The sequence below is a fragment of the Scyliorhinus torazame genome, chromosome 2 (genome assembly GCF_047496885.1).
Source record: "Scyliorhinus torazame isolate Kashiwa2021f chromosome 2, sScyTor2.1, whole genome shotgun sequence".
Lineage (NCBI taxonomy): Eukaryota > Metazoa > Chordata > Chondrichthyes > Carcharhiniformes > Scyliorhinidae > Scyliorhinus > Scyliorhinus torazame.
Window position 1 is genome coordinate 12,823,195 of NC_092708.1, and position 13,548 is coordinate 12,836,742.

A 13,548-nucleotide genomic window follows, 5' to 3' on the forward strand; every position below is an offset into this window, starting at 1 on the left:
GGGTCAGTCAGTCAGTGACACAGTGACAGGGCCGCACTATCGAGGGGTCAGTCAGTCAGTGACACAGTGACAGGGCCGCACTATCGAGGGGTCAGTCAGTGATACAGTGACAGGGCCGCACTATCGAGGGGTCAGTCAATGATACAGTGACAGGGCCGCACTATCGAGGGGTCAGTCAGTGACACAGTGACAGGGCCGCACTATCGAGGGGTCAGTCAGTGACACAGTGACAGGGCCGCACTATCGAGGGGTCAGTCAGTGACACAGTGACAGGGCCGCACTATCGAGGGGTCAGTCAATGATACAGTGACAGGGCAGCACTATCGAGGCGTCAGTCGGTGACACAGTGACAGGGCCGCACTATCGAGGGGTCAGTCAGTGACACAGTGACAGGGCCGCACTATCGAGGGGTCAGTCAGTGACACAGTGACAGGGCCGCACTATCGTGGGGTCAGTCGGTGACACAGTGACAGGGCCGCACTATCGAGGGGTCAGTCAGTCAGTGACACAGTGACAGGGCCGCACTATCGAGGGGTCAGTCACTGACACAGTGACAGGGCCGCACTATCGAGGGGTCAGTCAGTGACACAGTGACAGGGCCGCACTATCAAGGGGTCAGTCAGTCAGTGACAGGGCCGCACTATCGAGGGGTCAGTCAGTGACACAGTGACAGGGCCGCACTACCAAGGGGTCAGTCAGTGACAGAGTGACAGGGCCGCACTATCGAGGGTCAGCCAGTGACACAGTGACAGGGCCGCACTTTCGAGGGGTCAGTGACACAGTGACAGGGCCGCCCTATCGAGGGGTCAGTCAGTCAGTGACACAGTGACAGGGCCGCACTATCGAGGGGTCAGTCAGTCAGTGACACAGTGACAGGGCTGCACTATCGAGGGGTCAGTCAGTGACACAGTGACAGGGCCGCACTTTCGAGGGGTCAGTGACACAGTGACAGGGCCGCACAATCGAGGGGTCAGTCAGTCAGAGACACAGTGACAGGGCCGCACTATCGAGGGGTCTGTCAGTGACAGGGCCGCACAATCAAGGGGTCAGTCAGTGACACAGTGACAGGGCCGCACTATCGAGGGGTCAGTCAGTCAGTGACACAGTGACAGGGCCGCACAATCGAGGGGTCAGTCAGTCAGTGACACAGTGACAGGGCCGCACTATCGAGGGGTCAGTCAGTGACACAGTGACAGGGCCGCACTATCGAGGGGTCAGTCAGTGACACAGTGACAGGGCCGCACTATCGAGGGGTCAGTCAGTGACAGGGCCGCACAATCAAGGGGTCAGTCAGTGAGACAGTGACAGGACCGCACTATCGAGGGGTCAGTCAGTCAGTGACACAGTGACAGGGCCGCACTGTCGAGGGGTCAGTCAGTGACAGTGACAGGGCCGCACTATCGAGGGTCAGTCAGTGACACCGTGACAGGGCCGCACTATCGAGGGGTCAGTCAGTCAGTGACACAGTGACAGGGCCGTGCGATCGATGGGTCAGTCAGTGACACAGTGACAGGGCCGCACTATCGAGGGGTCAGTGACACAGTGACAGGGCCGCACTATCAAGGGGTCAGTCCGTGACAGAGCCGCACTATCGAGGTGTCAGTCAGTGACACAGTGACAGGGCCGCACTATCGAGGGGTCAGTCAGTGAGACAGTGACAGGGCCGCACTATCGAGGGTTCAGTCGGTGACACAGTGACAGGGCCGTACTATCGAGGGGTCAGTCAGTGACACAATGACAGGGCCGCACTATCGAGGGGTCAGTCAGTGACAGTGACAGGGCCGCACTATCGAGGGTCAGTCAGTGACACAGTGACAGGGCCGCACTAACGAGGGGTCAGTCAGTGACACAGTGACAGGGCCGCACTATCGAGGGGTCAGTCAGTCAGTGAGACAGTGACAGGGCCGCACTATCGAGGGGTCAGTCAGTGACACAGTGACAGGGCCGTACTATCGAGGGGTCAGTCGCTGACACAGTGACAGGGCCGCACTAACGAGGAGTCAGTCAGTGACACAGTGACAGGGCCGCACTATTGAGGGGTCAGTGACACAGTGACAGGGCCGCACTATCGAGGGGTCAGTCAGTCAGTGACCCAGTGACGGGGCCGCACTATCGAGGGGTCAGTTAGTGACACAGTGACAGGGCCGCACTATCGAGGGGTCAGTCAGTGACACAGTGACAGGGCCGCACTATCGAGGGGTCAGTCAGTGACACAGTGACAGGGCCGCACTATCGAGGAGTCAGTCAGTGACACAGTGACAGGGCCGCACTATCGAGGGGTCAGTCAGTGACACAGTGATAGGGCCGCACTATCGAGGGGTCCGTGACACAGTGACAGGGCCGCACTAACGAGGAGTCAGTCAGTGACACAGTGACAGGGCCGCACTATCGAGGGGTCAGTGACACAGTGACAGGGCCGCACTATCGAGAGGTCAGTCCGTGACAGAGTGACAGGGCCGCACTATCGAGGGGTCAGTCAGTGACAGGGCCGTACTATCGAGGGGTCAGTCGGTGACACAGTGACAGGGCCGCACTAACGAGGAGTCAGTCAGTGACACAGTGACAGGGCCGCACTATTGAGGGGTCAGTGACACAGTGACAGGGCCGCACTATCGAGGGGTCAGTCAGTGACACAGTGACAGGGGCGCACTATCAAGGGGTCAGTCAGTGACACAGTGACAGGGCCGCACTATCGAGAGGTCAGTCCGTGACAGAGTGACAGGGCCGTACTATCGAGGTGTCAGTCAGTGACACAGTGACAGGGCCGCACTATCGAGGGGTCAGTGACACAGTGACAGGGCCGCACTATCGAGGGGTCAGTGACACAGTGACAGGGCCGCACTATCGAGGGGTCAGTCGGTGGCACAGTGACAGGGCCGCACTATCGAGGGGTCAGTCAATGAGACAGTGACAGGGCCGCACTATCGAGTGGTCAGTCAGTGACACGGTGACAGGGCCGCACTATCGAGGGGTCAGTCAGTGAGACAGTGACAGGGCCGCACGATCGAGGGGTCAGTCAGTGACACAGTGACAGGGCCGCACAATGAAGGGGTCAGTCAGTGACACAGTGACAGGGCCGCACTATCGAGGGGTCAGTCAGTGACACAGTGACAGGGCCGCACTATCGAGGGGTCAGTCAGTGACACAGTAACAGGGCCGCACTATCGAGGTGTCAGTCAGTCAGTGACACAGTGACAGGGCCGCACTATCGAGGGGTCAGTCAGTCAGTGACACAGTGACAGGGCCGCACTATCGAGGGGTCCGTCAGTCAGTGACACAGTGACAGGGCCGCACTATCGAGGGGTCAGTCAGTGACACAGTGACAGGGCCGCACTATCGAGGGTCAGTCAGTGACACAGTGACAGGGCCGCACTATCGAGGGTCAGTCAGTGACACAGTGACAGGGCTGCACTATCGAGGGGTCAGTCAGTCAGTGACACAGTGACAGGGCTGCACTATCGAGGGGTCAGTCAGTGACAGGGCCGCACTATCGAGGGGTCAGTCAGTAAGACAGTGACAGGGCCGCACTATCGAGGGGTCAGTCAGTCAGTGACACAGTGACAGGGCCGCACTATCGAGGGGTCAGTCAGTGACACAGTGACAGGGCCGCACTATCGAGGGGTCAGTCAGTGACACAGTGACAGGGCCGCACTATCGAGGGGTCAGTCACTGACACAGTGACAGGGCCGCACTATCGAGGGGTCAGTCAGTGACACAGTGACAGGGCCGCACTATCAAGGGGTCCGTCAGTCAGTGACAGGGCCGCACTATCGAGGGGTCAGTCAGTGATACAGTGATAGGGCCGCACTATCGAGGGGTCAGTCAGTGACACAGTGACAGGGCCGCACTATCGAGGGGTCAGTGACACAGTGACAGGGCCGCACTATCGAGGGGTCAGTCAGTGACACAGTGACAGGGCCGCACTATCGAGGGGTCAGTCAGTCAGTGACACATTGACAGGGCCGCACTATCGAGGGGTCCGTCAGTCAGTGACACAGTGACAGGGCCGCACTATCGAGGGTCAGTCAGTGACACAGTGACAGGGCCGCACTATCGAGGGTCAGTCAGTGACACAGTGACAGGGCTGCACTATCGAGGGGTCAGTCAGTCAGTGACACAGTGACAGGGCTGCACTATCGAGGGGTCAGTCAGTGACAGGGCCGCACTATCGAGGGGTCAGTCAGTGAGACAGTGACAGGGCCGCACTATCTAGGGGTCTGTCAGTCAGTGACACAGTGACAGGGCCGCACTATCGAGGGGTCAGTCAGTGACACAGTGACAGGGCCGCACTATCGAGGGGTCAGTCAGTGACACAGTGACAGGGCCGCACTATCGAGGGGTCAGTCACTAACACAGTGACAGGGCCGCACTATCGAAGGGTCAGTCAGTGACACAGTGACAGGGCCGCACTATCAAGGGGTCAGTCAGTCAGTGACAGGGCCGTACTATCGAGGGGTCAGTCAGTGATACAGTGATAGGGCCGCACTATCGAGGGGTCAGTCAGTGACACAGTGACAGGGCCGCACTATCGAGGGGTCAGTCAATGAGACAGTGACAGGGCCGCACTATCGAGGGGTCAGTCAGTGACACAGTGACAGGGCCGCACTATCGAGGGGTCAGTGACACAGTGACAGGGCCGCACTATCGAGGGGTCAGTCAGTGACACAGTGACAGGGCCGCACTATCGAGGGGTCAGTCAGTGACACAGTGACAGGGCCGCACTATCAAGGGGTCAGTCAGTCAGTGACACAGTGACAGGGCCGCACTATCGAGGGGTCAGTCAGTGACACAGTGACAGGGCCGCACTATCGAGGGGTCAGTCAGTGACACAGTGACAGGGCCGCACTACCAAGGGGTCAGTCAGTGACAGAGTGACAGGGCCGCACTATCGAGGGGTCAGTCAGTGACAAGAGTGACAGGGCCGCACTATCGAGGAGTCAGTCAGTGACACAGTGACAGGGCCGCACTATCGAGGGGTCAGTGACACAGTGACAGGGCCGCACTATCGAGGTGTCAGTGACACAGTGACAGGGCCGCACTATCGAGGGGTCAGTCAGTGACACAGTGACAGAGCCGCACTATCGAGGAGTCAGTCAGTGACACAGTGACAGGGCCGCACTATCGAGTGGTCAGTGACACAGTGACAGGGCCGCACTATCGAGGGGTCAGTGACACAGTGACAGGGCCGCACTATCGAGGGGTCAGTCAGTGACACAGTGACAGAGCCGCACTATCGAGGGGTCAGTCAGTGACACAGTGACAGGGCCGCACTATCGAGGAGTCAGTCAGTGACACAGTGTCAGGGCCGCACTATCGAGGGGTCAGTGACACAGTGACAGGGCCGCACTATCGAGGGGTCAGTAACACAGTGACAGGGCCGCACTATCGAGGTGTCAGTCAGTGACACAGTGACAGGGCCGCACTATCGAGGGGTCAGTAACACAGTGACAGGGCCGCACTATCGAGGGGTCAGTAACACAGTGACAGGGCCGCACTATCGAGGTGTCAGTCAGTGACACAGTGACAGGGCCGCACTATCGAGGTGTCAGTCAGTGACACAGTGACAGGGCCGCACTATCGAGGGGTCAGTGACACAGTGACAGGGCCGCACTATCGAGGGGTCAGTAACACAGTGACAGGGCCGCACTATCGAGGGGTCAGTGACACAGTGACAGGGCCGCACTATCGAGGGGTCAGTAACACAGTGACAGGGCCGCACTATCGAGGGGTCAGTGACACAGTGACAGGGCCGCACTATCGAGGGGTCAGTAACACAGTGACAGGGCCGCACTATCGAGGTGTCAGTCAGTGACACAGTGACAGGGCCGCATTATCGAGGTGTCAGTCAGTGACACAGTGACAGGGCCGCACTATCGAGGGGTCAGTCAGTCAGCGACACAGTGACAGGGCCGCACTATCGAGGGGTCAGTCAATGACACAGTGACAGGGCCGCACTATCGAGGGGTCAGTCAGTGACAGGGCCGCACTATCGAGGGGTCAGTCAGTGACACAGTGACAGGGCCGCACTATCGAGGGGTCAGTCAGTCAGTGACACAGTGACAGGGCCGCACTATCGAGGGGTCAGTCAGTGACACAGTGACAGGGCCGCACTATCGAGGGGTCAGTCAATGACACAGTGACAGGGCCGCACTATCGCGGGTCAGTCACTGACACAGTGACAGGGCCGCACTATCGAGGGGTCAGTCAGTGAGACAGTGACAGGGCCGCACTATCGAGGGGTCAGTCAGTCAGTGACACAGTGACAGGGCCGCACTATCGAGGGGTCAGTCAGTGACACAGTGACAGGGCCGCACTATCGAGGGGTCAGTCAGTGACACAGTGACAAGGCCGCACAATCGAGGGGTCAGTCAGTCAGTGACAGTGACAGGGCCGCACTATCGAGGGGTCAGTCAGTCAGTGACACAGTGACAATGCCGCACAATCGAGGGGTCAGTCAGTCAGTGACAGGGCCGCACTATCGAGGGGTCAGTCAGTCAGTGACACAGTGACAGGGCCGCACTATCGAGGGGTCAGTCAGTGACACAGTGACAGGGCCGCACTACCAAGGGGTCAGTCAGTGACACAGTGACAGGGCCGCACTATCGAGGGTCAGTCACTGACACAGTGACAGGGCCGCACTATCGAGGGGTCAGTCAGTCAGTGACACAGTGACAGGGCCGCACTATCGAGGGGTCAGTCAGTGACACAGTGACAGGGCCGCACTATCGAGGGGTCAGTCAGTCAGTGGCAGTGACAGGGCCGCACTATCGAGGGGTCAGTCAGTGACACAGTGACAGGGCCGCACTATCGAGGGGTCAGCCAGTGACACAGTGACAAGGCCGCACAATCGAAGGGTCAGTCAGTGACACAGTGACAGGGCCGCACCGTCGAGGGGTCAGTCAGTGACACAGTGACAAGGCCGCACTATCGAGGGTCAGTCAGTGACACAGTGACAAGGCCGCACAATCGAGGGGTCAGTCAGTCAGTGACAGTGACAGAGCCGCACTATCGAGGGGTCAGTCAGTGACACAGTGACAGGGCCGCACTATCGAGGGGTCAGTGACACAGTGACAGGGCCGCACTTTCGAGGGGTCAGTGACACAGTGACAGGGCCGCACCTTCGAGGGGTCAGTGACACAGTGACAGGGCTGCACTATCGAGGGGTCAGTCAGTGACACAGTGACAGGGCCGCACTTTCGAGGGGTCAGTGACACAGTGACAGGGCCGCACTATCGAGGGGTCAGTCAGTGACAGGGCCGCACAATCAAGGGGTCAGTCAGTGAGACAGTGACAGGGCCGCACTATCGAGGGGTCAGTCAGTCAGTGACACAGTGACAGGGCCGCACTGTCGAGGGGTCAGTCAGTGACAGTGACAGGGCCGCACTATCGAGGGTCAGTCAGTGACACCGTGACAGGGCCGCACAGTCGAGGGGTCAGTCAGCGACAGTAACGGGCCCGCACTATCGAGGGGTCAGTCAGTGACACAGTGACAGGGCCGCACATTCGAGGGATCAGTCAGTGACTCAGTGACAGGGCCGCACTATCAAGGGGTCGGTCAGTGACACAGTGACAGGGACGCACTGTCGAGGGGTCAGTCAGTGACAGGGCCGTACTATCGAGGGGTCAGTCAGTGACACAGTCACAGGGCCGCACTATCGAGGGGTGAGTCAGTGACACAGTGACAGGGCCGCACTATCGAGGGGTCAGTCAGTGACACCGTGATAGGGCCGCACTATCGAGGGTCAGGCAGTGACACAGTGACAGGGCCGCACTATCGAGGGTCAGTCAGTGACAGGGCCGCACTATCGAGGGGTCAGTCAGTGAGACAGTGACAGGGCCGCACTATCGAGGGGTCAGTCAGTCAGTGACACAGTGACAGGGCCGCACTATCGAGGGGTCAGTCAGTGACACAGTGACATGGCCGCACTATCGAGGGGTCAGTCAGTGACACAGTGACAGGGCCGCACTATCGAGGGGTCAGTCGGTGACACAGTGACAGGGCCGCACTATCGAGGAGTCAGTCAGTCAGTGACACAGTGACAGGGCCGCACTATCGAGGGGTCAGTCAGTGACACAGTGACAGGGCCGCACTATTGAGGGGTCAGTCAGTGACACAGTGACAGGGCCGCACTATCAAGGAGTCAGTCAGTGACACAGTGACAGGGCCGCACTATCGAGGTGTCAGTCAGTGACACAGTGACAGGGCCGCACTATCGAGGGGTCAGTCAGTAACAGGGCCGCACTATCGAGGGGTCAGTCAGTGACACAGTGACAGGGCCGCACTATCGAGGAGTCAGTCAGTGACACAGTGACAGGGCCGCACTATCGAGGGGTCAGTCAGTGACACAGTGACAGGGCCGCACTATCGAGGGGTCAGTTAGTGACACAGTGACAGGGCCGCACTATCGAGGGGTCAGTCAGTCAGTGACACAGTGACAGGGCCGCACGATCGAGGGGTCAGTCAGTGACACAGTGACAGGGCCGCACTATCGAAGGGTCAGTCAGTCAGTGACACAGTGACAGGGCCGCACGATCGAGGGGTCAGTCAGTGACAGGGCCGCACGATCGAGGGTCAGTCAGTGACAGGGCCGCACTATCGAGGGGTCAGTCAGTCAGTGACACAGTGACAGGGCCGCACTATCGAGGGGTCAGTCAGTGACACAGTGACAGGGCCGCACTATCGAGGGGTCAGTCAGTCAGTGGCAGTGACAGGGCCGCACTATCGAGGGGTCAGTCAGTGACACAGTGACAGGGCCGCACTATCGAGGGGTCAGTCAGTGACACAGTGACAGGGCCGCACTATCGAGGGGTCAGTCAGTCAGTGACAGTGACAGGGCCGCACTATCGAGGGGTCAGTCAGTGACACAGTGACAGGGCCGCACTATCGACGGGTCAGTCAGTCAGTGACACAGTGACAGGGCCGCACGATCGAGGGGTCAGTCAGTGACAGGGCCGCACGATCGAGGGTCAGTCAGTGACAGGGCCGCACTATCGAGGGGTCAGTCAGTGACACAGTGACAGGGCCGCACTATCGAGGAGTCAGTCAGTGACACAGTGACAGGGCCGCACTATCGAGGGGTCAGTCAGTGACACAATCACAGGGCCGTACTATCGAGCGGTCAGTGACAAAGTGACAGGGCCGCACTATCGAGGGGTCAGTCAATGACACATTCACAGGGCCGTACCATCGATGGGTCAGTCAGTGACACAGTGACAGGGCCGCACTATCGAGGGGTCAGTCAGTGACACAGTGACAGGGCCGCACTATCGAGGGGTCAGTCAGTGACACAGTGACAGGGCCGCACTATCGAGGGGTCAGTTAGTCAGTGACACAGTGACAGGGCCGCACGATCGAGGGGTCAGTCAGTGACACAGTGACAGGGCCGCACTATCGAAGGGTCAGTCAGTCAGTGACACAGTGACAGGGCCGCACGATCGAGGGGTCAGCCAGTGACAGGGCCGCACGATCGAGGGTCAGTCAGTGACAGGGCCGCACTATCGAGGGGTCAGTCAGTCAGTGACACAGTGACAGGGCCGCACTATCGAGGGGTCAGTCAGTGACACAGTGACAGGGCCGCACTATCGAGGGGTCAGTCAGTCAGTGGCAGTGACAGGGCCGCACTATCGAGGGGTCAGTCAGTGACACAGTGACAGGGCCACACTATCGAGGGGTCAGTCAGTGACACAGTGACAGGGCCGCACTATCGAGGGGTCAGTCAGTCAGTGACAGTGACAGGGCCGCACTATCGAGGGGTCAGTCAGTGACACAGTGACAGGGCCGCACTATCGACGGGTCAGTCAGTCAGTGACACAGTGACAGGGCCGCACGATCGAGGGGTCAGTCAGTGACAGGGCCGCACTATCGAGGGGTCAGTCAGTGAGACAGTGACAGGGCCGCACTATCGAGGGGTCAGTCAGTCAGTGACACAGTGACAGGGCCGCACTATCGAGGAGTCAGTCAGTGACACAGTGACAGGGCCGCACTATCGAGGGGTCAGTCAGTGACACAATCACAGGGCCGTACTATCGAGCGGTCAGTGACAAAGTGACAGGGCCGCACTATCGAGGGGTCAGTCAATGACACATTCACAGGGCCGCACTATCGAGGGGTCAGTCAGTGACACAGTGACAGGGCCGCACTATCGAGGGGTCAGTCAGTGAGACAGTGACAGGGCCGCACTATCGAGGGGTCAGTCAGTCAGTGACACAGTGACAGGGCCGCACTATCGAGGAGTCAGTCAGTGACACAGTGACAGGGCCGCACTATCGAGGGGTCAGTCAGTGACACAATCACAGGGCCGTACTATCGAGCGGTCAGTGACAAAGTGACAGGGCCGCACTATCGAGGGGTCAGTCAATGACACATTCACAGGGCCGCACTATCGAGGGGTCAGTCAGTGACACAGTGACAGGGCCGCACTATCGAGGAGTCAGTCAGTGACACAGTGACAGGGCCGCACTATCGAGGGGTCAGTCAGTGACACAATCACAGGGCCGTACTATCGAGCGGTCAGTGACAAAGTGACAGGGCCGCACTATCGAGGGGTCAGTCAATGACACATTCACAGGGCCGTACCATCGATGGGTCAGTCAGTGACACAGTGACAGGGCCGCACTATCGAGGGGTCAGTCAGTGACACAGTGACAGGGCCGCACTATCGAGGGGTCAGTCAGTGACACAGTGACAGGGCCGCACTATGGAGGGGTCAGTCAGTCAGTGATACAGTGACAGGGCCGCACTATCGAGGGGTCAGTCAGTCAGTGACACAGTGACAGGGCCGCACTATCGAGGGGTCAGTCAGTCAGTGATACAGTGACACAGCCGCACTATCGAGTGGTCAGTCACTGACACAGTGACAGGGCCGCACTATCGAGGGGTCAGTCAGTGACACAGTGACAGGGCCGCACTATCGAGGGGTCAGTTAGTGACACAGTGACAGGGCCGCACTATGGAGGGGTCAGTCAGTCAGTGATACAGTGACAGGGCCGCACTATCGAGGGGTCAGTCAGTCAGTGACACAGTGACAGGGCCGCACTATCGAGGGGTCAGTCAGTCAGTGATACAGTGACACAGCCGCACTATCGAGTGGTCAATCACTGACACAGTGGCAGGGCCGCACTATCGAGGGGTCAGTCAGTGACACAGTGACAGGGCCGCACTATCGAGGGGTCAGTGACACAGTGACAGGGCCGCACTATCGAGGGGTCAGTCAGTCAGTGATACAGTGACAGGGCCGCACGATCGAGGGTCAGTCAGTGACACAGCCGCACTATCGAGTGGTCAGTCACTGACGCAGTGACAGGGCCGCACTATCGAGGGGTCAGTCAGTGATACAGTGACAGGGCCGCACTATCGAGGGGTCAGTGACACAGTGACAGGGCCGCACTATCGATGGGTCAGTCAGTGACACAGCCGCACTATCAAGGGGTCAGTCAGTGATACAGTGACAGGGCCGCACTATCGAGGGGTCAGTCAGTGACACAGTGACAGGGCCGCACGATCGAGGGGTCAGTCAGTGACACAGTGACAGGGCCGCACTATCGAGGTGTCAGTCAGTGACACAGTGACAGGGCCGCACTATCGAGGGGTCAGTCAGTGATACAGTGACAGGGCCGCACGATCGAGGGGTCAGTCAGTGACACAGTGACAGGGCCGCACTATCGAGGTGTCAGTCAGTGACACAGTGACAGGGCCGCACTATCGAGGGGTCAGTCAGTGATACAGTGACAGGGCCGCACTATCAAGGGGTCAGTCAGTCAGTGACACAGTGACAGGGCCGCACTATCGAGGGTCAGTCAGTGACACAGTGACAGGGCCGCACATTCGAGGGGTCAGTCAGTGACACAGTGACAGGGCCGCACATTCGAGGGGTCAGTCAGTCAGTGACACAGTGACAGGGCCGCACTATCGAGGGGTCAGTCAGTGACACAGTGACAGGGCCGCACTATCGAGGGGTCAGTCAGTCAGTGACACAGTGACAGGGCCGCACTATCGAGGGGTCAGTCAGTGACACAGTGACAGGGCCGCACTATCGAGGGGTCAGTCAGTGACACAGTGACAGGGCCGCACATTCGAGGGGTCAGTCAGTCAGTGACACAGTGACAGGGCCGCACTATCGAGGGGTCAGTCAGTCAGTGACACAGTGACAGGGCCGCACTATCGAGGGGTCAGTCAGTGACACAGTGACAGGGCCGCACTATCGAGGGGTCAGTCAGTGACACAGTGACAGGGCCGCACTATCGAGGGGTCAGTCAGTGAGACAGTGACAGGGCCGCACTATCGAGGGGTCAGTCAGCGACACAGTGACAGGGCCGCACTATCGAGGGGTCAGGCAGTCAGTGACACAGTGACAGGGCCGCACTATCGAGGGGTCAGTCAGCGACAGTGACAGGGCCGTACTATCGAGGGGTCAGTCAGGGACACAGTGACAGGGCCGCACTATCGAGGGGTCAGTCAGTGAGACTGTGACAGGGCCGCACTATCGAGGGGTCAGTCAGTGTCACAGTGACAGGGCCACACTATCGAGGGGTCAGTCAGTGACTCAGTGACAGGGCCTCACTCATGGGGTTAATTGGTGATCGTGTAGCAAGGCCTTGCTGTTTGATGTAATGTTATCCTTTTTGGGTTTTATTTTCTGTTGGGCTACGTTCAGACAAGTTACAGATTGCCCTGTAAACCCTCACCATTCCCCCGTTCATGTTTCCCGCAGGTTAATTGGTTTACCGTCTGGAATCATCATTTTCCTTCTTGCCAAACGAGAGGTGGACAAGAACCGTCTGAAGCAGCTGAAGGTCAGGCAGAGGATGAAGAGCGCCAATGAGGGCGAATACCAGAGTGATCGCTACCAGTGAGATTTGGAGTGCAACAAGCAGACCATAACCTCGCCCTGCCTGGTACCATGTGACACTCCAAAGGCCAGCATCTCACATTCCCCATTGGTCACTCTGTGGGAGTCCTTGTCCCCTCAGTCCCTTTCCGCCCTCCAGCCTGCCGTCTCCCACTGGACAGTTGACCTGTTGTGTTCTTTGGTGGAACTCAATCCACGAACCATCAGCTGTATTTCTGTCCTGTCCTGAGAATGTTCTGGAATGGGAGGTGGGGAGGGAGGAGAGATGCTGAGACGTTGTGCCTCTCTGCAGTCCAACTGATTTCTCCATCATTGCACAAGACACGATGCCTGTTTATTTGATGCTGGTGTAGATGAATCACTTGTGTCATCACTGTTGACCTTCAGTCTCAGAATTTACTTTGTTTTACTAAAGAATAACTGGAATAAAAGTATTGTATTCGATCTGATTCATATTTCTCTTGCTAGATTATCATAGAATTTACAGTGCAGAAGGAGGCCATTTGGCCCATCGAGTCTAACAGCTACTCGTGTAACAGCTTTTTATTTATTATTCAATGGATGTGGACGTTGCTGGTTAGGTCAGCATTTATTGCCCTTCCCTTGTCGTTCAGAAGGTGGCGATGAGCTGCCTTCTTGAACCGCTGCAGTCCCTGAGGTGTAGGTACTCCCACTGTGCTGTTCGGGAGGGAGTTCCAGG

General features: G+C 58.4%; 1 protein-coding gene across 1 annotated transcript in view; it reads left to right on the forward strand.

Annotated features, from left to right (window-relative positions):
- Positions 1 to 13,292, forward strand: part of LOC140386075 (uncharacterized) — a 72,762-nt gene extending 59,470 nt beyond the window's left edge. Inside the window, exon 3 of the mRNA XM_072468656.1 lies at positions 12,711 to 13,292. Within this exon, the coding sequence (XP_072324757.1) occupies positions 12,711 to 12,852 (142 nt within the window). The 3' untranslated portion in view covers positions 12,853 to 13,292. The remainder of the gene's footprint in view (positions 1 to 12,710) is intronic.
- Positions 13,293 to 13,548: the final 256 nt, after the last annotated feature.